We start from the raw sequence: 27496 nt of genomic DNA on the forward strand, positions 1-27496 counted from the left end.
AATCAGTGCTGAACATGACAACATACAACATTACTGACCTAAGGGATGAAGCAAATGCTTTTCATATTCCCCGATATCTGGAGAAAAACTGTGAGTAGAGAAAACTTCATGAGCTAATTGCTCGCCCTGGGTGGGCTTGAAGATTAGTCCTCAGTATTGTAGTTTAGGATGGCTTTTATGTTTGAAATAATCCGTTGTGTGATAATCCGCAGCCAACCAGTTTGTTAGGGTGCACAGATGCTTTTGAGACGAATTTGGTTGCTCTAGTCTGAATTAAAGTGTAAATATAGGGAACATTTTTGTCCCGATGAAGTTGCACAGTTCGTACGAACCATAGGGTGTTAAGGATCATTCTGAGACATTTATTTTGCACACGTTGTAACTTAAGAATATTAGTATTAGCGATATGGCTCCAAGCTGGAGAGGCGTAAGTGATTATAGGACGAACCATCAGTTTGTAGATAAGTAATTTGATTCTGGTGCTCAGCTTACTGTTCCTGTTAATTAGTGGATAGATCTGGGCTATGCTTTTGATGTGTTTGCCAGGGCGTCTTGATATGGAAGCTGAAAGTCAGTTTTCTGTCTAATAGTACGCCCAGATATTTGATCTTAGTTAGCCATGGAATTTTTGTGTTAAATAGGAGGATGTCTCCTTTAGGAAGCATTAATCTTCTGGAGAATAGCACGGCTAAGCTCTTCTGAGGATTTACTTGGAGTCGCCATTTGGCGAAATATTGTTCGATTAGCAATAGGTTTTCCTGTAGTTTCTTGATGGCTAGGTGCGTCTTTAAAGGGCTTTGATTGATGACAATAAGTTGTGCGGGATATCATACATGTATATTGAAAACACTATCGGTGCCAGTAAGGATCCTTGTGGGACTCCAGCCAAGATGTGTTTTTGTGTAGAAACTGTACCGCACGTCCTAACTTGCATGCGCCTATCGTAGAGGTATGACTTGATTAGATGAATCATTCCTATTGGTATTCCAGTTGATATCAGTTTGTATAGCAAACCATAATGCCAAACCTTATCGAATGCACTGCTATGTCAAGGAAAACAGCTCCAGTGCATTGACGCCAGTTAAAAGCAGTGATGATATATTCCACTAATCTGTATATTTGTTGCGTGGTGAAATTGACGGAAACCAAACTGCTCCTAGGGAAGAATATTTAGCTTGTGTACTGATTCTTGGAGTCTGATAAGAATTAACTTCTCGGCGATTTTTCCCAGTTTGAGTTGAGGCTGATTAGTTAGTCTGCAACTTTGAGGCAATCGCGGGTCTTTTCCAGACTTATGGATTGGCATTATGTCCGCCAGCTTCCAGTACAAAGGGAAACATTTGTAGTGAAGGATGGAGTTTATTATATTTGTCAGATGGACAATAGCTCTGCGAGGTAGTAGCTTTATCACCTTGTTGGAGATGTCGTCAGAACCGGGAGTCTTTTGTGTTGTTTAACTTCTTGATTACATCATATATTTCATCAGGTGATGTGGGTGCAGTTGGACTGGAGTATGTGACAGAAGATTTGAGTGAACATCTGACATGTCGATGGATCTTATATATGTGATTGAAATTGAGATGATCATATGAGGGTTTACGTTGCTTTTCTGAATGTTTTGCGATTGCTTCAGCTTTATCTGCATCGGTGTGGATGAGGCCTAGATCTGTTTGGAGAGGGGGAAGAGGTTTATTTCTGTTTTTAATCTTTCTGATAAGATTCCATATGGAGTGCTTATCAGGAGAGATGGAGGTCAGTTTTTCTTCCCAAAGTTGACTTCTATGGGCTGTGAGGGCATCTCTCACTGCGGAGTTGAGTCTGTTTAAGATCCGTTTGTCTTGTGGTGTCCTGGTGTTGTGGTATTTTTTTCTTGCTTTGTTTTCTTCCCTGATCAGGTTCATACTATCTTCTGGCAAGTGGTTGGATTCGGGTTTTTCGGTAGTAACTGCTGCACAGGCTGCATTAATTTATTCTGTTAGATCTTTTACAGCTGTTTCAATTTCCTCTCTGGATTTTATGATGGGCACGGGACCAATATATTTCGGGAGTACCTTGGACAACCTTTCCCATTGAATTTTCTCATTGAATGAGTGGGAGGGGGTACAGTTTTTCTTGGTTTCCCAAATTTAACAGCATTGGATTGTGGTCAGATAATAGATCATTAAGTGTCATTATATTGTATTGGAGTCTGATATTCTGTAGCATGGCTATGTCCAAGACATCATCCAAGACATCAGCCCGACCATACGTGTTGTGATGGGTGGGCTTGGCGGGACCTACCACAACCACGTTGTTGAATCCTGTATAGTTTGCTAGTATGTGTCCGTTTTTGTTGGTAGAACGGCTATTCCAGACTGGATGCTTGGCGTTTAAGTCACCGGCCATGATGGTAGGCTCTCTGGTATCCAATATGGTGTTCAAATCTGAGGACAGTAATATTTTTTATGGAAGATTATATGCTGCGAAGATTTTTAGTTTGTGAGCCGAATCTCGTGAGAATCTCAATGTAGGTGACCCCGAGGTTAGTGGTAGGAGGGATGTTTATAGAATAATGAGTGATGTAATTCTTAATGAAAATGGCAGTGCTCCCTCCTCTGTGGAACAGTCTGTCTGTTCTGTACAGTTGATATCCCCTAATTTTGGGGTTGTCTGAAGGTCTTAGGTGCGTTTCGTTTAGTAAAAGTACATCCGGCTAATGTCTTTGAGCGAAATCCTGGAGTTCTAAGATCTTACTCCTCACGCCGTTCGCGTTCCACGCGATGATCTCTAGTGAGTCTAGTTTTAATTTATTCCTGTTCATTAGTGAGTGCTGTGATGATAGTTTGTGTATCCTTTAGGAATCTTTTAGTGGAGGATGGTGAGGGATTGGATCTGCTACAGTCCATCAACATATTTTCTAGAGAGACGGTGATGATAGCTGTCAAATTTGATAGTGGTGCTGGCTGAATCTTTTCCTCGGTTGACGTTTTGTACGAACTACGTCTGCATATGTCCTTGTCTGACTCTGTTGAGATGATCTTTTAGAGATCTCTGGTTTCAGAGGATGGATTTTTGATCGTTTTTTCTTTTCCGTGGGGGACTGTGGAGTTGTGGTCTCTGGAATAGATCTGCTAGGGGAGGAAGAGAGTCTGCCTGCTTCCGACTGTCTGTTTTTCGGGTTTTGGGCAACCTCTATAATTGGCAATGTGAGGGTCACTGCAGTTGGAGCATTTTGCCGGAGTAGTTTTTGATTTTGTGCAGGTGTTAGTAGGGTGGCTTTTTGCACACTTCAGGCATTTGTACTCTGCCTTGCAGAGTCTCTGAGCATGACCGAATCTCTGGCATCTGTGCCATTGCCTAGTTGAAGCCTTCTTTCTCAAAGGCTCTGGGGTGATGATTCAGAAACATCTATGACCTGATTGGAGGTCATAGATGTTTTTATAGGCTTGATGTATCTCTATTAAAACTGGAGGCATAGGGGTTTTGTCCGCTCTAGTCATCTTGCTGACCTTGATGAGTGGTAGCTCCTGGTGGCGGAGGTCGGCCTGTATTTCGTCAGAGGTTATGTCCTCTGTAACACCCCCTTAGGACCACCTTCAGATTTCGTTCCGAGCCAAGAAAGAATGCATGGTACTGGATATTATTTGAATCCAGTTCTTTTGTTAGTTTTTAAAGTCTGTTCCAGTAGCAGGCTGGATGTTAATGCCAACATCAGTATTTCTAGCCGAGACGTACTGTATTTTTAAGTTTGTCATGGTGTGGACCTTAAGTGTGTCCATTTTTTCTTTTCCCGGAGGACAATCGGAGGGACCCTCTCTCTTTGGGGGAGGCTGTGAGATCAAAACTGAGAGTATCTTCTTCCATACCTAAATCCATGAGAGGTTCTGCATCAGTGGTTTTACGTTTCTTGCGTGCCCGATCTTCTTCGAAGTCTGTAGAAGGAGAAATCACCAAATCAAGTTTCTCCTCTGTCTGGGGGAGAGTCTTCACACTCTTCGATTTTTCCTGGCAAGGAGTAGAAATTAAGACTACCGGACCATTAATTTTCCACTTTTTTCAGTATCTTTTTGAGAATGCTAATCACACCCCCTTTGTTGTTGAGCCATTTAATGTAAGCATCATCATCTTCTTCTTCGCTCATTGTGAAGTATTTAGTACAGTAAGTTAGCAATGACGGTTAGGTCTAGCGAATCGCCCTCTTTTAAATACAGTTCACTTACCTGTGTGTGTGTTTTGTTTTAAAAACCTTAATCACGTCTGTTCTATTCAGTCTTGCAGTTTCAGGATTCAACTCACTGACTAAAGATACTAGCGAACTACATTAAAAACGTCTTCATCGCTAAAGACAAACTACTATCACAATTCACCAAACTTATCATCTGATCAAACGCTTCAGTGCTGAACATTGACAATTGACATTTATGTCTTTAGGGGTGAAGCAAGATACTTTTCATATTCCCCGCTATCTGTTGTGGTTACAGTGAAGGTAAAATTTATGAGCAGTTTGCTCGCCCTGATTGGGCATGGAGATTATGCATCAATACAGGAAGTTAAAATGAGGTTTGGTCTTTTATATTTGAATATGTCCATTGCCTCGTATGCTGCAGCTTGATGAACTAAATCGTTGGGGTGTATAGACGTCTTTAGAAAGAACCTAGATGCTAAAGATTGTAGGAAAGAGAAAATATAGGGAATATTTGTATCTCTGTGAATTTGATTGTTTCTAACATACCATGGGGCGTTCAGAATCATTCTCAAGCACTTGTTCTGTACTTGTATTTGGATAATGTTAGTATTAGATGTGTGGCTCCAGGCAGAGGAGGTGTAGGTGATGATACGACGAATCGTCACCTGGTATAGCTGCAATTTGATTCTGTTGCTGAGCTTACTATTTCTATTAATTAGCGGATAGATCTGAGCGATGGCTTCAGCTGCCTTTGCGCACGCAGACTTGATGTGTTAGTTGAAAGTTAGCTTTTTGTCGAGAATTACACCCAGGTAATTTTTTTCTGTCTGCCAGGGAATTTTCGTATTGAATAGTAACACATCTCCTGCAGGAGACATTGGCCTTTTCGAGAAAAGAATGGTTGAGCTTTTTTGGAAGTTGACTTCCAATCTCCGTTTGGAGAACCAACCCTCCCACTTTAGAAGGTTTTCTTGAAGCTTTCTGGTAATGAAATGGGGTCGGAGAGATCTGGTTAGTATTGCTGTATCGTCCGCATACAGGGCCTTGATGGAAGACATCGGATTGTCTGGGATGTCAGACATGTATATAGAAAACAGCACTGGAGCTAGCAATGGAGCTGCGGCACTTCAGCGAAGATATGGCGCTGGGATGAGGTAGAACCATTGATTTTGACTTGTAGTGCTGAACATTAAAGTTCTTAAAAGAACTGGGCGAAGGACTGAGTCCTTGACTCTTTATCCCGTCATCTGAATGAAGAAAATCTATGTGGATAGGGTGTTATTGAGCTAAAAGCTCTAGTCATGGCTGGGTAACGGCAATAGCCGAGCCTCAGTTAAAACTTCATTGGATACATCATTGCCATTTGTTACCCTGGAAGTCCTAAAAAGGACTTTTTCATCGCCATCCAGTGTTGAACATCCTTATAGTCCTTATAAGGACTGGCTTAAAGGGGCGAAGCAAGAATGCTTTTCATCTTCCCCGTTAACTGTAGAGGACAGTGTAGGGATAAGGTGTTATTGAGCTATTAAAGCTCTGATCATGGCAGGAGGGTAACAGCAGTAGCCGAGCTTCAGTTAAAACTTCATTAGCTACAGCATTGCCATCCATTACCCTCCAAGGGTATTCAGCATTTGTGTTGAACATCTATATATATATATATATATATATATATATATTAGGATATATTAGGATAACCAAGTAATTTTATAAACTTGGTTATTTTAACTCCTAATCCCAAGTATGCAAACAATTAAGGTTGCGCCTGAAACAAAGTTCAAGTCTAAAGATGTTACAATATCTTTAGATGTTGCAACATCTTTAGACTTGAACTTTGGGCTTGGCTATTGCCGTTACCCATGACTAGAGCTTTTAGCTCAATATATGACTAGAGCTTTTACATGACTAGAGTTATACATGACTAGAGTTATAGTTATACATGACTAGAGCTTTTAGCTCAATAACACCCTATTCACACAGATTTTCTTCATTCAGATGACGGGATAAAGAGTCAAGGACTCAATCCATCGCCCAGTTCTTTTAAGAACTTTAATGTTCAGCACTACAAGTCAAAATCACGTTTCAGGCGCAAACTTAATTTTTTGCATACTTAGGATTAGGAGTTAAAATAACCAAGTTTATAAAATTACTTGGTTATCCTAATATACAATATCCCCAAGTTAAAAAAATTATCTCACACACACACACACACACACACACACACACACACACACACACACACACACAAATTCTCCATTTACACGGTAGATTGGTTCCAGAAAATGTCGTGTAAATGAAAACCATGTAAAAAGAATAAAGAATACAGTACATATGAAAAAATAGAAGAATGGTTTCGGATGTGAATACCGAATGCGAACAATAAGTTATTTTCAAAAAAAAAAAAAAATATATATATATATATATGTGTGTGTGTGTGTGTGTGTGTGTGATACACTCGTGCATATGGTTATTAGTTAAATATTATTCGCCGTCACTTTCTGACAGTAGCCGCATTCTTTTGTGTGAGACTGGAATGAAGTCACTTCCATCACTTGAAACACTTTGGCTATCCTATTCATACTGCAGTTTTGTTCAGTAAACAGAACTGAATTAGCACTAATTTCCAATAATTCTGAAGGTTAATTTTTTTTTTTTTTTACCACGAACTCTGTAATTAATCATCGAAATCCTGACTTTTGATCTTTTTATAATTCTTCATATCGCACCATATATGGTGCGATATTTAAACTGTTCAGCTCGTTCAGTATTTGGATCATGTGTAAGAAAATGACTTTGCAATTTACTAGCCATTTGAAGCCCTTCTTTAATTAGTCCTGCAGTGAGTAGAATCTCTTCATCATCATCATCACTTTTTTCTTTTCCATGGAGATTCTCAAAGACAGCTTCTGTTATTTCGTCATCACTAACAGCCTTGTCGACCATCAATTCTTCAATATCTGCAGATAAAAAATTATCAAATCCTTCTCCACCAACTGCATGTGCTAATCTGATGATATTGGGATATTCAGTTGTATGCAAAGCAGTGGCGGCCCGTACATAAGCACTGCGACACTGCAGCACCCCCAAGGAAAAAATGAAAAAATTAAAATTTTGTTTGTGTTTATAAATAATAACAATGCTTACAACATTATATAAATGCAGTACAACATGTTAAAGGTTACAGCTTATGTTTTGACATTGATTAAATAGTTAATAATTGGAATTGTTCGATTAACGCTTTAGATTACGAAACAGATGCATTGCGATCTAACGCCGATATTTGTTTGCACTTGTCATTGCACGTTACGTCATTCCCACTCTGCCCAAACAGCAGTGTATTTTTAGTATCCATATGCACGTTATTTCTGTAAGATATGAAACGTTTATTATTGGTGCGTGTGCCTGGTGAACTATTTTTTGTCAATCTTATTTTATTTTGTTAAAATAACATATAATTATTTATTTATTATAGATACAAGGCTGAAATATGACATGTGTCACTTTTGGAAATATGAAAAGAATTATATTTTTTCAATTATCGTTACACGAAACAAATGCACTGCGATGTAACGCCGATATTCGTTTGCACTTGTCATTGCTATTGATACGAAACTTTTATTGTTGGTGTTTGTTAGTGGCCGCCACCGATGCAAAGGTACAGGGTTTTTCTTTTTCACACCAAGTAGCCAAGTAGCTTTCCAGCATGCATTTAAAATTGATGGTTTCAATTCTGATAACGCCAACTTAGCAAATTTGATGCAATCCAAATTAGAAAATTTATTCCACACATCAAAAACTGTCAGTAAATTATCCTTATCTAGTTTATCCAAAATGTATTGGAATGTTCTTCTCATGTAGAGCAAGATATGAAGGTAACGATCACACCGTGGTCTTGTGGTTGTATTAAGGATGTTGTATTAGGTGGCAGAAAACAAAATTTCACATTCGGGTGTTCTAAAACAGGGTGGACAGGCACATTGTCTATAATCAATGAAACTTTCAAGTCCAGATTTTTTTTCAAAAAGCGTTTAACTTCTGGAACAAAACATTGATGGAACCATTCATTAAAAACTTCTTTTGTAACCCAACCTTTTTTTATTTCCCTTTCAGTGCACTGGTAGCGTGTTAAAACCCGCACCTTTCATTGCCCAAGGTCTTAGGGATCGATTAATGAGTAATGGTTTTAATATACGATCTCCTGAAGCATTGCTGCAAAATATAGTCACATACGATCTTTGGCTGCTTTAAAGTCACCAACACTTTTTTTGTGATTTCGCTATATAAGTTCTACCTATCATTTGTGTACATTCTGTAGCGTAGAGTAATCCCTGATATATAAAAAATCGAGGGGGGATCCCCCAAAATTCAAGTTTAAGTGCATATGTACCATGCTAGGAAATGATAATTATAATGGAAATACCCGTATTAACATGTTATTAAATTATTATTAATTATGATAAGAATGTTATTAAATATTTAGTATTAAAATTAATTAAAATTACTCATCTTAAATAATACTTTTTTTTAGAAAAAGAAGCAAAATTATCTCACACCAGTTTTGAATTTCTATAATTAAATTTAAATAATCTTGCATTCGCAGTACATACCACATACCCTTGGAGGGTAATGGATAGCAATGTTGTAGCCAAAGAAGTTCTAACTGAGGCTCGGCTATTGCTGTTACCCTCCTGCCATGATCAGAGCTTTAATAGCTCAATAATACCTTATCCCTACTCCGACCTCTACAGATAACGAGGAAGATGAAAAGCATTCTTGCTTTTTCCCTTTAAGCCAGTATCCTTATAAGAACTACATATCACAGAAATGTCATAATTAAGAATATTCTACTATAATTTATACTGATGTACTTAATACGTACATTTTGAAAAACTAGATTGTGGTAGAATGCTTTTTCATTTTAATATTTTTAAATAGAGTGTTTTTTTTTTAATTAGATTTAGATCTCTTTAAAAATTTCAAATAAACTTGAAAAACAAAGTTTGGAAAATAACATTTATACTAAGGAAACTCATTAGAAAAACAGATTTATTTTTTTAAAAATATAACTGGTAATCTAACGTTCATCCGTTAAAAAGATTAAAAATACGAAAGAAAAACGTTATTTTGCTACGTAGGCAAAAAAAAAGTTTGTTTGTGAATGGATGGTGAAGACACTAAGCCTTTAAATCTCTCGCGTTTCATTAATTCCAACAGCGTTTCAATTAAGGGCTTTTAAATAATCCATTTGTATTGAACGACAGAAAACTTAATTAAATCTCAGGTTTCAATCTAATGAGAGCCCATTCTAATCCACTTTGTTCTTTTAGAGCTATTCCAAATATTTAATCCCTTTTGATTCATTAGATGCGTCATTTGTCTTTGTATCGAAAAACCTTCTGAAATTTCTTAATTTCAGAAAGATTTCCATTTAATTTACAGTTTATTCAGACGAGTTGTGATTTCCCTTACATTGATCACATCAAGAGCTGAACAGAACCTTGGCTTAGCAAATATGCTTCGTATTGATTACTTATTGTTTCACGATCGGCATGGTGGCGCTCCTTTAGTCTAATAGAATACACAACAGCCATAGTGAGCCTTCATAATACAGACTGCAATTATGGAGTTTCGCTTCACACTCGCAGCACAGTTAGAAGTATCCAGTGACATTTAGAATATCTGTTACTTTCTCCATAAGGTTGCTAAATTTAGTAAAAGGCAAATTCGTATCATCGTCAATTTTCTATTACCTAATTCAGTATGTAAATTCATAAAACATGGAACAATTTAATCAAAATGAAAATGACAAATATAGTGAAATTGATCCTGAAGATCAAATTTTATTAATTTACAACCATATCTGAGATTACTTTAACAACAGACTAGAATTTTCAACGCGTACATTCACAATAACTTTTTTTTTTTTAAGATTTATTATATGAGTGATGTGAAGTGTTTGATCTTAATTTAAGAGAAATAGTTCAGTCGGTATAGCCTATGGAAAGACCTGGGTTCGAATCCCATGTGAAGAACCTTTAATAGCGATTTTCATCTGAAGGTGAATTAGCTAGTCTCATACGAAGATGACGAGGTTTTCTACTCAGAATAATAATACACTGGTTTCACAGCTTTAGTTCTTTTGATCCTAAATAACAAAAAAGTGAATTTAAAGTTGATATTTCTTGATCTTCAGAGGCAATAATCGGCTGTCTACGAAATTTATAAAAAAAAAAGAGGGGAGGAGATTGTTGAATTTTCTCACCCAGTGTGAGACCACTACTCGCTTATTGAAGGTCTGAAATAGTTTGAGAAAGTTTTGTGTTCCTCAACAGGGTTTCCAGAATATCTAACCTGTAGTATAACATGGTACTAAATCTACTTCCTGAATGGGACTCACATTTAAAAATCTTTCGAATAATTGCAACTAAATTATGTAGTTTCTTTACAATTATTTGCGGGTGTCATACGAAGGATGATGGCATCATGGGAAATGCTTAATAACTATTTAGTGAGAATTCTGCATGAAGAATCAATCCCCTTTTGTAGAAGAACGCTATACCATGGGAAATATCCCAGAATTGAAGCTGAAGACTTATCTATGAATGCGAAGTAAGTGTCCATTAATAGGTTGGAATTTTTTTTTTATATGAACCTCACACACGTAGGGTTTCTAAACTTATTGCATCAGTGCCGTGTAGGATTGGTGCTTAAAAAAAAAAGAATATACTGATGTTTCTCTTGAACAGTGAATGGTTGTAGTCGTTGGATAACACAGTTTGAGCAAGATCATTCTCGAGGAAAGATGGAACGGAAGAGGACGAGCAGTCTGTTTGGCAGATTAGATGCTGGCCAGCAAAAGTTGCGGATATTTTCACAGTCTTACACCAAAGTGAATGAACAATGAAAGTCACTTCTATTGGTTCATCATTCCAAATACACGATTAAGAAAGTATGTTGAACAAAAAAGACACGAACAGGTTCGAAGACTATGGATATAACGTACATGTGCTTCCACAAGAAGCTAGAATGATCTTGTCTGATGATATGGAAATTATCAAAGCTAAGAGGAAGTGAAACGAAGCCTTCGCATTAATAATGGCATTAACAATTACGTAAAACGTCACAACCATAAAGAACATATTACTGATAGCATCTAAATGATCTATATTATACAATGTACTAAACAGCCAAGGTTCAAAATTCTGCCAGCTGCCAACCTGTCATGAGGCTCTCTGAGAGAAACGAATTTTTTTCCCCAACATTTTTCTCAATGCATCGATGTTTATTCTTCCGAAATACGAAAATATTTTCTTATGGCACATTAGATATTACAACAACATCATTCCCTGTGATCAGTAATTTCTGGTACTGTTTACGTACATTCTGATAGCTCATTTCAGCGAATTATTCTGCTATTATTTATTTGTTCAATTTTTAAAATATATTAATGTACCATTCTTTGATGTGTCTCAGTTTTTGGATATACGGTAAGTGTTCTAGGAGGAATGAATACGATTTTCTTACCTAAAACTGACTGCCAGCTTAATGTAGTTTTAATGGGTTGCTGATGAGCAGCTATTGGGATGAAATGATGTTAAGTAATGTATCCTCCTGAATAAAAACAATTAATGACTCTTTTGCTGTACTACAGACTAATCAGCATCTGATATTTTTCATCCCTTAGTTTAATAATTACTCACCTTGGCTTGTTTCCAGTATTCCGAACATGCTTCGGTTCTTTATTACATTTTTAAATTAATCCAAGCAAATTGGCTCTATGATTAATAATTAGATTTCAAGATTTTTTTTTTTCTTACCTCGATCTTGGGACGGTAGCATAACTAGATGGCGCTGTTGTATAGAGAGAACTCGTTTTGCCGTAATACTGAGTACCAGAATCGTATCCTGGCCTTTTGGGTACTGTACCATAGACATCTCGTCTTAAAATTTCATCAATAGCATGCAGGACGCTACTTCCACCAGTACTTGGTAGCGCCTCCCTATGGTCAGAAATGGAACTTTGACTTCTAGGCGATGAGGCACTGTCGATAGGACTGGTATAAAGATGGTCCGAGCCAATTCCGGATGAGTATGCCCCACCATATCCTGTCAAAATTATTGAAATAAAATATTTCTTAAAGTTTGTCGAAGATACACTGTAAAAAAAAAAAAAAATGTTTTATATCAAAGTTCACTAACCTCCTCGATCTCCGGCTTCCCTCATCCGTGCAAGTTTCATCAGTTCTTCGTGCAGTCGAGCATTTTCTGCTATCTGTTGCCTTCGCCTCGCAATTTCTGCTTTCACCTTTGCTTTCTTTTCCTCTCTGGTTGATTGGTCCTCTTCGTCTTCTGAGACGTACGGCGACGGATGCCAAGAGCGTGGTTTCCTTAATTTCTTGTCTTTTCTACTCTTTCTTCGTTCTGAGCTAAGAAAGTAAGAAGAAGTACTACGACCGTACGGATCTAGTCCGAACCCCAACGTCGAGAAGGGAAGTAATCCACTTTCACTTGGTCTACGAAACCTGAAAGGAATGCAACAAAAATGCACATCTTAAAGGAAGTACAATTAACTTGGCCAAAGTAACTTCTACGCATCCAAAAGATACAATTTCAAATTGACTTTTACCAAATACGAACTAAAAACTAGATCGTTTTGAATAATAAATTGTAGGATTTTACTTTTTTTTTTTTGAACTATAGGCCATTTTTCGTTTTTCATTAGCATACTTGATAAGATGGCGCTACGATCGTTTATTAAAAATATATTATTGTCAGACGTATTGAAATAATCAAAATTAATGATCGTACACAGAATATAAAGTAAAGCTACATTTCCAATGTAACTATATGAAATATTTAATTAACAAATTTTGAACAATACACCAAGTTTCAGAACGTTTCCTTATTAGCATCTACAGAAGGGATAAACCGCTTGTAATATAATAATATGATATGATGTGGCAAATATGGGGAAGAACTACAGGTTGAAACCTCTGATGATCGGCTAGAGTATTTCTGTTATCTTAATTTTTTCCCCTTTTGTACAATATTTTAATGATATTTTAATACATATTGAGTAGCCAGTTTATTTGGAATCTCCCGCCCAAGTCACGCATGTAATCTATTGATTTAGAGAACGTGCCACATGTCTGTTACAGTTACCGAGAGGTCAATGGTCTTGAATCTACAATACGATCTAATTGACTGTGAACACCATAGGACAGTCGGATTTCGAAGAGCATCATAGAAAATCGTTCCTAGAATGTATCGAAATTTGTCAAACAACCAGAAAACTTCCTTCTTCCAACTCCAGTCGTGTAGCAGGAAACAGTTTGTTCATGTGAGAGACAACAACAGAGGGCTGCTAGAACCGTGCAGTCTGAATGACATCATATTTCGTCCAAATTGTAGCTTAGTAGAATCATCAAAGGAACATGTTGGCATGCGCATTGAATCGTATACCAGACAATGTTACCGATTTCCACCTCTCTCAGCTTACAAAAAAGGCAAAACTGAGTCAGGTACATTTATACCGAATACTTGAAGAAGAACACGGTCGTTTAAACAAATCCTTGTTCCAGTTGTTCTACACTGACCACAGAATGGAGATAATTGCATAAATCAATGGATCCATGATATCAAGTGATAGTGGTGCAAATGGTGTGAGAAGAATTTTATTGGAGTACGCCATGTCTCTGAAGCAGGTAGAGTAATGTCTAAATGTCATAACCTACTTTTCTTTTTTTGACAGACATCCACAAACGTTTGCAAACTTATAGTACATGTTCACCCTAAGGAATTACATTAGTACCTTTGGTAGACGAAAGGTTACATAATCCGGAAACTACTGTGCTCTACAGAGACATAAAATGGAAACGTTTCAAGCCACATCTGGCTTCCAATGAGCAGGTTGGTAGTCAAATACTGGTTGATGAAGATCGTCTGCTTCTTAAAGACTTTGTGAACATCATGTCCTCAGAGGGATTTGAACCCACACCCCCATAGACTTAGTTGGAGAGAAGAGACAGTATCTACTCACCCAACTAGAAAGGTGAATACCGAAATATTCTTGCAGACTAAGTGCATCTCTTTATGCTCATAGTTTATCCATTTGGTAAGGGCTCTTACAGAGGGATTGCACAAAATCATTCAAGAATAGATCAGGAACACGAGTGTTATTTTACCATATTCACTCGCATGCTGATTCAGCAGAGCACAAACCTGTTGAGTATGTGAGAAATGAGGTTAAAGGAACTTTCATAAATACGTCTAAGTCAAATCTAAAGTAAATGCAAAATGTGATTGCCATTTCATGAGCTTCGTCACTATGAAAGCGCACACCCACCAATAGCGAATAGTATCCTGTAGAATAACATTTCTGCTGAAAACTACTAAATACTTGAACACCAAAAAAGTCTTCTGGTCTTCATGGCGTCTCTCTAATTGTTCTCAAACAATGTTCTCGAGAGCTAACACCTGTCCTGCTTCGTCTCTCCAGTCTATTATGCATAGCTGGTAATTATTTCAATGCATGAAAGCAGTCTCATATCCATTCTATGCTAAAAAGGGACGATAGAAGTCTACCGTCAAACTACCAATCAACTGCCATCATCACCACCGTCTTCCTGAAAATAATAAAGTCATCAATAGCCAACGTCTCCATCAATTAGAGTCTCAACAATTAATCAGCTACCACCATTACGGATAACGCCATTCAAATTCCACAGCTGACCTCGTAGCTTACAACATGTTTCTCCGAAGCTTTCCGTGGCATGCGTTCAGTGGCAGGTGATGTAGATGACTTCCTCTCTTCGAGCTCCACCACCACCAATGGCGGAGTGCCGCAAGACTCGGTCCTATCACCTACTCTCGTTTTCCTATACATAAATGACCTACTCGAAATCACCACTAATCCTATCCACAGCTTTGCAGACGACAGTACTCTCCCTTTATTCTACTGTTTGACAAACCATGCAACACTCTGATATCTCAGGCTACTAGATAATCTACAATTAGTGCCTTAAACATTGATCAACATGTTATTCTTCAATGGAGTGAGGATAATATTGTCATATTAAATGTCACCAAAACACAGACTTTGTTAAGGGCTCTTCCAGAGGGATTGCACAAAATCATTCAAGAATAGATCAGGAACACGAGTGTTATTTTACCATATTCACTCGCATGCTGATTTAGCAGAGCACAAACCTGTTGAGTATGTGAGAAATGAGGTTAAAGGAACTTTCATAAATACGTCTAAGTCAAATCTAAAGTAGATGCAAAATGTGATTGCCATTTCTTTTTTTTTTCCAAAAGATATCTCAGCTCACCCATTCTTACGCTCAGCAATACACAAATCACCAGACAAGATCAGATCTCTCTCTGCTTGGACTAACTCACTTTCAGTCTCTCTCCTAGCATGAACATATCACATCAATAGCCTCCTCAACATCCAAGAAACTTGGCATTCTCTTTTGTTCTAGGTTCTATTTTACACCCAACCAACTATAAACTACATACAATCCCAAATCCACCCATGCTTAGTGCTCAGATGTTTGGGGCGGTGCACCTAAACTTTTCCCTAAAATCTTTGACGCTTTCCAGAGGTGAGCAATTCACCTCATAGATGATCCTCTCTTACAGATGCTTCAGCCTCTAAGAAGCAGTGTTTCAGCACTGTGTCTGTTCCACAGGTACTCCCACGATCACTGCTTCAGTGAATTGCCAACCATCATTCCTCCACTTTCTGTTACACCTGTTGATACAAGAGCAGCAGCTGTCCAGTATCCCTTTACTATGCAACTGCAAACACACCCAATCTGTTTCTTATCTTGCTCTTTTATTATTTCCACCTCTGTCTTCTGGAACAGCCTTCTTCATGAAGTATTTCGAAACAATGACAACTTGCAGCTCTTCAAAAAAAAAATCAATAAACTTCTATCTTCATTTGCATCCCACACACACTGATGTGCTTATAGGTCTCTCGTTGAGATAAAAGAAAAAAAATAGAAAATAGTACAACTACTTAACAACGAGCACAAAGACAATGTACTTATTATTAACTAGGTATGTATTACGTTAAATATGAGGCATAAATTATCCCCCTGAGTGTATTTAAAGAATTTTTGCTTGATGTCAAGGATAAATAGATGTATAAAGGATTTTCCACAACGTACTACTTTTCAGATACCATAAATGACAAATCGTAATTACCAAAAAAAAAAAAAAAAAACCTTATACATAATGCAATTCATTAAAGAACTACATTATAGTTATCTAAAATAATAAACATATTTTAAGTAATTATTAAGATTAATGACGTATATTAATGTTTGGTATCGTCATTAATTTCAAAAGTATTTTATTTCAATTTAAATGATTTAAAAATAAAAATTAAGTTTTATGTGATATTTCAAATGCAATGAAGTTGTCTACTTTTTTAATATAATTTTATTTAAACAGAATATCAGTTTTTTTAAATTAAATTTAAAGCAGGGTATAAGTGTAAAAGTAATAAAAGTAATATGGTATAAAAGTAAGTCGTTGTTAAAAACTTACTAAAAATATACACAATCAAGTAATTACTTTTTTTTTTTTTTTGCAAATGAAATACTGTGTTTCGGATGTATTTAGAAGTGCTGAATCTAAATAAATCGCTCTGAAAGGAATTTTTAGAAATATACACGCTTTTCATAGTTGGAATATTAGTCTGTAATAACATTACATTGCTAACACTTAATTTCCCTTTTGTAACTGTCCTGCCTTACAAGATATAGTATATAGAGAGCGGTAGTTTGAAAATGAAATGAATGGAGGAATGGTTTGAACATGCCTTACATCAAGTAATACTGTAACACAGACTTGAAATATTCAAGTTCTCACTTGGGTTCATTCAGCCACTTGGAATTTCTCGTTTCATTAATTTGAAACGAGAATGAACATTAATTCTGTGCAAATCTATCAGATTTGCACAGAATTAAAGAAGCACAAAACAAAAGAAGGAAAAACGTACCTGGAAAGATCTCTAGAGTACCTCTGAACCATATCATCAGATTCGTTGCCCACTATGCTATCGATTGCCGTTTCTCTAAGACGAAGTCCTGGCATATCGGAACTTTCTCCAAATCGAATATCAGAAAGAGATGATCCCCTCTGGTATAGTCTGGAAGACAATCCCGCACCAAGTCCACCACCACTACTGCCGTACCGGCCTAGTAAGCTTTGCGTACGCAGATGATCGTCGATGGACTCATATTCAAAAGATTTGAACGGGATGGATCCACCAGTGTGCTTGAAGCCAGAAAAGATGTCAAATTCAGAGTCGCGATCTTCTTTGATGGGAGAAAACATGGGAACTTTAGGATCAGAAGCATGCCTACGGTGTCGAGTTCTTCTAGGGGATGGCTGAGGGGAAGTTCTTGTCGTTGGTTGTCTTCTAGGAGTCGAGGTAGTGGTCAGAGACATCGGGGTGGTGTGCAGCATCTTCCGGTGAGTCGATAAGGAATCGTATTGAGAAACTCTATCCTCTGGCCAAGAATGGGGATCCAGAGAAGAGAGATCGGTCTCACTCCGACGATAATAATCTCTGTCAATCAATCGCCGACGGTCTTCGGTGACTGTCTTCAGCTCTTCTCTCAACTGCTGCTTAAGGGTCTTCATATAAGACGGCAGTTTCGTTCCAGACAGATTGGATTCGCTCATATCTATACGAGAGGCAAACGGATCGGATCCAAAAAGAGATGTGCCAGTGCGTAGATACGATGAAAGACTGTGAGGTGCACTTAAGTCACGCCTACCGAGCATGCTTCCCGCAGTGCCGCTCTCCGAGGTTCCCGTGGGTCTTGACGATGCCAACAGTTGTAAGTAACTGTCTGTGGTGCTCGGTTTAGTGCTTTCCGGTCGAAGAATGTCCGTTAGGGAGGCTGCAGAAATCCCTCCGTCTAACGAAGAGGTCCGTAGGGGTACTTTGCTGTCCCAAGAGCGGTCTTGACCCAGAGGAGTAGCTCCCATGGAAAGGGTACGCATGCGATCCTTAGTACGACGAGTTGGAATGGCTGTGGGTTCTTGGTCTTGAGGTAGTGGAGGTAGCTTGCGGCGGATTTTGCCGGCTTTGGTGCTATCTGTTTCGCTTTGGCTGTCCGAATCAGCTCCCTATTTATTACAAAAAGTAAATAAAATGTATGTATTCTCAGCATAAATGATCATTATGCAGATAATTTTTATTGTGTTTATTTATGGCTAGTAGTAACTTATAACACATTAGTTTTAAGCCTGGTTGTCAAGTATTTTGTTAGCAGGAAATACAAAATTGAACTCACAATAACACTTTTAAGTTGTCACATTAAAATTGTTCTCTATTTCGTATAATATTGTTTTTTTTTTCTGTTGTTGATTTTCTGCAGAAACAAGTGAAAGAAAATGAACAATAGAAAAATACACAGCTGAGCCTGAGCCGAAGTGACTAATTGACTCACCTCTATTTTCCCGAATGGCATACTAGTTTTTTACACTGTATATTTTTGAAAACATAAAGGACATAATGAATTATTAGAGAACTATTGTTAGCCACTCATGAAATAATTTAAAGATAAATTAAGATATTCTGAAATCGAATGGATTTCTGTACAATTTTATTAATATTTTATCACGTAGAGATTAAAAGAAAAAAAAAGAAACCTTTTTTCCCCTGCGGAAAACAGAATATTATTGACCAATGCATTTTTACAATTATGTTTAAGTTATATACAATTTTAAAATTATGCGTTATTAAAATTAGGAAGTATTGAAATGTGGACTGAAGGTTCTTAAAATCTTAAGAGTAAAACAGATGCTGCATACTATAAAAGTAAACAGGGTTGTTTTCCTTTTTTTTTGTAACTAAGTAAAACAACTCCTGAAAATGTTTCCAAGTCAAGAAATGATTATGAGAAAGAGAGAGAGAGAGAGGTTATACTAGATCAGTAAACATGTTTTTCACGTTGTAACAACCAACCATCAGTATTTTGTTAAATTTTTTTGCATCCATTCGAAAATCGTCTTATAGGCTTAAGCAAACCTTGAAAACGGAAAAAAAACGAAGAAAATACTCCCGCAGCATGATCAGTGATTACTCCCACTCAGAAGCAAAGTTCTTAAACTGTAATGTATGGCCTGCTGCTTTTATCGATCTATGCTTTCAGATTCAGTCTCAGATATAGCAGATTACGGGAGATGGAAATGAATCCGGAAGTGATAAATGTGTCACTTCCGAAGTAGAAGTTCTTACATTGGAAGCTGATATTTGATAAATATGGTAAACAACAAACACTGTGCAGAACGGTAACGGTTTCCTCTTCATCTTCGAATTTTTCGGACTTCTTCATCTTCGGACTTTAGTCTCCTGATAGATCAGCATTAATATGAAGAGTAAGAATTAAAAAAAATGAAACATAATTACCTATTACGACCCTGAAAGCAATTATTAAAATAAATTGCTTGACTAGCTTAGTGCTGAAAAAAAAATGAATAAAAAATAAGTAAAATGCATAAAACCGAACTAAAGTCTGGTTCATCTAAGTGCAGCAAACTACTATAAATTTTCCATCCATTTAGTGAACCTTCATTAAATTTAAGGGTCCACTTAAAGTGAACCCCATTAAAGTGCCCTCTTCTTTACTCAATCAAGTATCTTCAGGGAATTATTAGGTGATCTATCCGAAATAAGAGAACAGTATTTAATGGTTGGGCAGTTTTGCAATTTGTATAGAGTTAGAAGCTGTTCAGAGGAACGGTACCAAGCAACGCCTTGAGCGTAAGAGACATTCTTTTTTGATTGATGCTGAGAAGACAATATTTGTAATATGTGTATGCGAAGAAAAACTGGGACAAAGAGTTATCCAAAGAAGAAAATCTCATCCTGTCCAAAAATGTGGATATTCTTAAAAAAGTACGAATGGAAAAACTAGTTGCTGTAAAGAAGACAGAACTGGGTTTCACTTACATTGAAATTAACAAGGTTATCAGCGCCAAAAGTTTGAAGATCACCATTTTAGAATAGTTTCTAAAATTACTAAAATTTTAGAAACTATTCTAAAATTTTAGTAATTTATTAGTATAAGGTTTGTCAAATAAATAAGAGCGAGTGCGTTATGCTGACATCAGCAAAATATATTGAATTAACAGAAAAATTTTTCTGTTATATATAGAATGCAGAGTAGGTTAAAGAACAGGACCTTTTGGACCACCTGCATTAACTACAAAAGTTTTAGGATAAAGATGCATCTAGACACAAAGCGTGACACCCAGTTGCTGAAGTTAGGAAACAAATACATTAGGAAAGCTTAAATGATAGTGTTTCGTGAAAAATTTCATCAAATGTCTTACAAAATATATCGCGCAACTACTTGAGATTCCCCAAAGTTTTTTTTTCTGGCATTTGTCCAAAGATGTATGCCATAAGCAAGAATGTTCCTTCCTTGTTAAACAAGAGCGGAAGATTCCATAATAGTTGTCATTTATTAGTTGAGAGAATTCCAGGTATCGTCAGATCCGAGTGTTAATGGTTTTCTCCATTACGTTAAAAAGAGCTAAAATGAGGAAAATTGCGCAGTAATTTGATGGTAATAAATGGCAGTACAATTATCACGATCATCTGCGGAAGAATATCAGGGACAATAATTTTTTTTTTTTTTTTGTATAAGTAATGATACAATAAAGCCATCCAAATGCAATAGACTTGGAAGGTATGGTTGGGCAAAAAATAAGGCAAACTTTGACAAGAGTTTGGAAAGCATGGCTGTCGTTTGGATATAATGCAAGTTTTCTTTTTTTTTTCCCTTTTTAGGAGGAGTTCATAGATTGGTCGGAGCTATATAACTTAGTTTTGGCATAAACAGAAAAGAAAAAAGACGGAAATTTTGATTAATGCTAATGCGAATATGCTTAACTTTCGTTTGTGCAGCCTTGGAAAACTATGGTTTAGATAAAGGAGCATAAAGTAAGGTAGAATGGGGAATAAATGTTTCGATACCAGTACGAATTGCTTCGATGATACGCTGAGTGTAGAATGGAAACAATAATACAACCAACAGAAATGGGGAAGATCATCGCAACTTGCATTCCTATGTCAGACCACACACACAGGTGAGTGCTGCTGTGTGAGAGTTGCTGTGTGAGAATGGGGAATAAATGTTTCGATACCAGTACGAATTGCTTCGATGATACGCTGAGTGTAGAATGGAAACAATAATACAACCAACAGAAATGGGGAAGATCATCGCAACTTGCATTCCTATGTCAGACCACACACACACACAGGTGAGTGCTGCTGTGTGAGAGTTGCTCTAGAAGAAATGAATCACCCTGATATTAATTGCTTAGGATAAAAGCGATATTCGTAGTTCTTAATGAAGATAATTTCCAAGTATACTTTAAAGAGTCACTAGAGAGAAAAAGACCCAGAGATTGATTAGAGTACTTGATATTCTGGCATATGAATAATTTGTGTGAGGTCACTGTGTGAGAGCAAATGCCTGGGATCTATACTTGCAAGATTATGGCAGTTGGAAAGGAAATACAGTTGGAGTTAAGAACATTAAATTCTCCATGGATGATGGCCTTACCGTTAGTTGGGCTGCAGAATTTCAATAGTTAAAGAAAGGAAATCAAATCGTTCAGAATGGTTGATGGAATTAAGGGAGCGAATTAGGAGAGGCAAAAGAAATGAGTTTAATGGGGAAGGAGATTTTTAGAGAAAGAAAATTTTTTAAAAAAAAAGGAAAAGCGTGAAACTCTCTGATATGGTATACCAGATCGAACATATACACAAATTCCACCTTTGACATGAAGTAAGTCAAATAACGTGCAATTGCAAAAATAGATGAATAGTGATTGAGGAAATCCGAGTTGCTGTTACGAAAATTATGTATGGTTATGCAGACTGGAGATTGATATGTACATGGCGATATACGAGATTGACGATATTTGAAGTAAATCTGTAAGACTTTCGGATATTTGCTTTTATCTGCATATAATCCGTTTCTCTTTACTTGATTTTCAAGATTGTTATTTAATCTAAGTCGCAATCGAAGCATGGATTATACAGTAACGGATTATTTACTAAGCCATATAGATGGACATTCTCATGTCTATCGTAATTCCAAAATTCTAAAATTGGTTGCTGCACACCAATTGGACTTCACTGGCATTCGACATACTCCACATTGTGGCGGAGAAAACATTAGTTGCAGTAGCATTTTAGCCTTCTGAGATTTGGTTCTAGATACTGCAATTATACAATATATCTTCGAAATCCAGATAGAATGTCACGCCTCCTCTTTTAGATTCACTTAGTATATGATTGTGATATTCTATCTCTTGACCTCCATTAAAACCTGAGGAATAAAGTTGTGATCTACATCCCTATCCTTGGTTGATCAGATCTGTATAACTGTATCATGACTTCTTTTCTCCCAGAAGCGAAGCTCTTTTTAATGAAATCTACAAACTTCTGAGCTTCAATGCGTATCTTTGCTAATATGATTCTTGATCTCAAATTCCTATTAAACAAAATTCCCAATAAACATACTCGTTACCTCTTATTAAAACCTGTCCGTGAACTCATATCCTAAGCTAATAATGTCGTCATCTTACTAAATCTCTACAAAAAAATTTTCAAATCCCACTTTCCAATTAACGTACCCTTTCCCAGTCTTTTAAAAGCATCTCCTATAAAGAACTGAAGTCACGAGCAATTTTTTTGCACTAGTTATCTTCGCATTATCATCATCATCAAAAAGAGAAATTTTACTCTTAACAGTGATATCTAAACCATCTATGAATATGTTCAACAACAACAAGGACCCCAACACCAAAAATTTGAGTGGGCACTTTCTATTAATCTTCAAAACCTTCCTTCCTGCATCTGTCAACCAATTTCCTACCCAATCTCACTAGGCGATCATCAATATTTTTGTCACATTTTCGTCATCAAGCTCTTATGAAGTCTCTTGGCTAAAATCCAAATAATTTATGGAAATCCATTGCAGCTTTGCTGTTAATCCTTTATAAAAAATAACAGATTTTGTCATAACCGATCTCCGCTTATCCCATGCTGTGCCATGCTCAGAAAGTTGTTCTTATTAAGAAAATCCAGTGTATGATTCCTAATTTTCCCATTATTTTGTCTAACATATAACACGAATTTCGTAAGACTCACTAGTTTATAATTTTCTAATTTATGCCATGAGTTACCTTTATGAATTGGAATAACTCTTAAACTTTTCCAGTCGTCGGGCACTATTTCTACTTAGGGATTTATTAAAGATGATCACAAGTGGACTGATTAACTATGATATATCTGTTTACCACTGCAGGATCACTCTCGCCAACGTTATCAATTGTGGCCAAGTAATTTAAGATAATCAAAGCTGCTCTTTTCCTGTATTATATCATCAAGTAAATCGTGCTCTTCAAGTAGTACTTCTTTTAATTACTAATATTCACATAAACATTTGCAAAATACTTATCCTTACTCCTTTTTATATCTACGAAAACTTTCTGAATTACTCTTATTATTCCAGCTAGTTTTAGCTGTGGCTCAAATATTATATTTTATAATTTAATTATAATATATCTTGTCTAAAATAAGTTTTGTTGTGGAAATGCGCCTTTCCAAATATTAACATCTTTGTTTTATTATTGGGTATTGTGGGTTTTTTTGTGCTGTATATTGCAAATATATGGACGTTTAATTAAATTCGTTGAATTGTTTATTTAAAGTTTGACAATGTGGTTGACAGTTTAACAACAGGCTAAATGCATTCTGTTCCTCTACAAAAATAATATGAAATATTTTCCAGTAAAATAAGCCATTGAAAATAAGTTATATATGTTAGATAAAAAGTATTAATAGTGGTGATTATAAATAATGACTTCGGACCTTGTATAATCCTTCTCCCCCCTCCCCAAATGATGAATGCGTTAAATCCGATAATTTGTTAAGCAGTTATTTTGTATTACATATTATTCATCCTTTAACGTTTGCTAGGACAGTGCAATTTAATTAGAGGATCGAATAATTCGGGGTAAGATGAGTCTCCGACTGCATTCGTAAGCGATATTATAATACGATGCTATGATGCTTATTTGTGAGTTCGTAAATTCTAATGCAACTGATAACCAAATTAACCGTTGGGAACATTTGATAATGCAAAAGACAGACGTTCAAATACCCAAAGTCTAGCAAACATTATTATAACTAATATCTGTGATCAAGCGAAACATGTGGTTGAAAATAGTACAGCCCTTCTAAACGTCATACTCAAGACAGCAAAGAGAGAGAGAGAGAGAGAGAGAGAGAGAGCGAGAGAGAGAAGAAGAAGAAGAAGAAGATGTTATAATGAAGCTGTGCACCGCTTCAAGCTGTCTTCTACCAGCTGCATGCAATTGCCTATGCTTTATCCTCGTAAGAGTACAAAGAACTTAGCTGTTGAATCTATCAGTAGTGACAGAGGTGAGGGAACTGCAGAATGATCCTGCAGTGTATCTAATGGATGTACATAGGTAAGGTGTATGCTCTTACAGTACGACTTCGAAGGTCTACTAGAAGAGAAACTTATTATATCTAGTGACTGAGTGAGGGTTGTTTTACCCAGTTTGAATTGGCTCACTTAGGTGGGAGAAGTTTATCAGTCGGTGGGAGACCAATGTACTGCTTATTGGAGAACTGAAGTTTCTTAAAAAGTACCATATTTGGTGAATAGATCAGGGTTTCCAAATTATAGAGTCCTTGATCCATCTTCAGTGATATAAGCTGCACCATTTCGTGGGTGAATTGTTATTTAAAAAGCCAATTAAAAACCCTTATAACATAGAGGAACTCAACGATTTATTGTTCGTTCAGACGAGAGAGCCAAACTAAACATTGAAGTGATTTTATTCTGTAGAACAACACTGTCTAATAGTTTAGAGAAATTTTATTTTGTAATCGTAAGTTAAATTTTTGTTTTCTAACTTGAAAACTTTTTATATATTTTTCTTTTAAATGTTCTCCAAACAATTTACTTCTTTATAACTTTTTACCTCTATTTGAAACATTGATAAGTTTGGTATTAATAAAAAGTTATATTCTAATTCATTTTAATCCTTATTTGTTAGAAAACAGGACTATTCCTATATTGTAAATTATAGTACATTACTTAACCTAGTAGAGCAAATCATCTGTATACTTTTACTTTCTAGAAATGCATACCCTCACGTTTTATGTTGCTTTTGCAATGTGAATATGATAGGATATTTGCTTGTTTTAAATTACCATTTTATAGCAAAATAATGGTCTTTGCAGCTTCAAGAAGGTTAATGGTACTTCCAGATACTCATTTTATAACTCGATTAGTTGTGTGCGTTACTTGTGAGGCAAAATAATTGCTTGCCAGCTACTGTCCGTGTATTAGATATTCTCTTTCACCTGCATCGTCCCGGCTCATCATAAATGGGTTGGTAGAAAAGAATGGCAAAACTTGTCCTTCGTGGATCTTCACACATATCTGGAATGTATTGGCGCGGTAAATCAACATAAGACAGAGAACCAAATTTTGTGAATGATGTCTTACCGATCTGAAGGAGGAACAGTAAGGAACAAGTTCAAGTCTTTATATTTTAAGTTTTCCGGCAGAATGTTTTTTTTTTTTTTTTTTTTTTTTTTTTTTTTTTTTTTTTTTGAAAGTACAGCCGAAGCAGTTACATCTATGAAGCCAGTGAATTCCTTTCCTACCATATGTGGAGTGCATTCTTTTGGCCAGATTACCTGCTGTGCAGAATGAAAATATGTTCCGACGACGAAAACATTCTTCAACCTCCGTATGAGACTGACTAACTCGCCTTCAGTTGAAAAGCACTTAAAGAGGCTCCTCGCATACTAGACGAGATTCAAATCCAGGTCTTTCTGAACAAAGGGCATCGTCGATACCGAGTGAACTATACTCGGTATACGGAGGCTCTTTTACGGTAGCATTGCTGCAGTCAATAAATCATATGCGGAAATAATTTTATTGCCAATTATTATAATGAATAATTATTATACTAAAGTATACTAAATATATACTAATTATTATTATAAATAATAATAATAATAACGCATTTATTATTATCCTAATTAATTATTTCGGAGCTTGGATATTTTCATTCTAGCTTCAAGGATTTATTGCAAGCATTGTCATCTCGATGCTGCTCTCTAATAGGTCGTGAGCTTCCGTTGCTCAGTCGATTTCGACGAAGTCCTTCGTTGGAAAAACCTGGGTTTGAATCTTGTCTAGGAAACGAGAATGTTTATCTCTGCTTTTCAGCGGACAGTGAGTTAACCGGTCTCATAGGAGAAGAAGGTTCCACTCCTGGAAACTCCAGTTTTTCGTCCCTCAACTAGACGAACCAGCCAGGAAACACACTAAACATTTTCAGATCGAAATACTCGTACAATCCAACCAGCAGCCTTATCGGTTTTATGAGATGATGCCATACCCGTATGGACTTCATGGCTCTCGTATCATCCTAGGCTAGCTAGCCTATAGGTAGTGAGTTCGAATACCATTTCGTGCATGGATATTTGCAGATGACTTTTATTGCCCGATGTGATACTACTACTGTATTTATTGGAGGCCCATAGGCCTCTAATAAATAAGTAATTGTCTCCCATCAGTGATAAAAAGCATCTACTTTGAAAAATAGAGCTTTTTCACTTTTTTGTAAAGTTCCTGCTGTTCTCCTCTTTGCTGAAATACTGGATGCCCCCTAGTGGAATAATAATAGGTGATAATAATAATAATAATAATAATAATAATAATAATAATAATAATAATAATAATAATAATAATAATAATAATAATAATAATAGGTGAATAAGGAGAAAAAAATAGAACAAAAGAAGAGAAAATTCAAAAAAACGGGAATAAAATAAAAGAATAAACAAACATATTCAAAATACTCAAATAAACCATCGTCAGACAATTATAAGATGAATAGCGTCTAAATAGGGAAAAGAGCAAGAAAACTTTTACGATTGTAGGATGGCCAACTATGCTTTAAAAAAACCCATATGTGTATTGCATTATTCTCAAAATTTTTTTTATACTAATAATGTTGAATAAAACTGGTTTTTGAGAAAAAAATTAAAAAAAAGTGCATATTTCCCTTTAGTCTTAATACAATATGCGGATAATTTAGGCACACAATATCCTTCCTCGCATTTTTCTGAATTTTATTGTTGTGTTGATGCACTGGAACACTTAGCATCTCCCGGCACTCCATATAGCAAATATTTCGTACGCATCGACAAGTTACGTTATCATTAGATATACTGAA

At 36.3% G+C, this 27496-nt stretch overlaps 1 protein-coding gene across 1 annotated transcript in view; it reads right to left on the reverse strand.

The window, feature by feature from the left end:
- The window catches only part of LOC150108359 (uncharacterized), a 165779-nt gene that overhangs the window by 39771 nt on the left and 98512 nt on the right, over positions 1 to 27496 (reverse strand). Inside the window, exons 6-9 of the mRNA XM_090390451.1 lie at positions 17175 to 18313; positions 12362 to 12684; positions 11980 to 12268; positions 10278 to 10307 (exon numbers count right to left, since the gene is read on the reverse strand). Of these exons, the coding sequence (XP_090246577.1) occupies positions 10278 to 10307; positions 11980 to 12268; positions 12362 to 12684; positions 17175 to 18313 (1781 nt within the window). The remainder of the gene's footprint in view (positions 1 to 10277; positions 10308 to 11979; positions 12269 to 12361; positions 12685 to 17174; positions 18314 to 27496) is intronic.

Source organism: Typopeltis vanoorti, chromosome 3, assembly GCF_054136105.1.
Source record: "Typopeltis vanoorti isolate ZY-2024b chromosome 3, IOZ_Tvanoo_1.0, whole genome shotgun sequence".
Taxonomy (NCBI): Eukaryota; Metazoa; Arthropoda; class Arachnida; order Uropygi; family Thelyphonidae; genus Typopeltis; species Typopeltis vanoorti.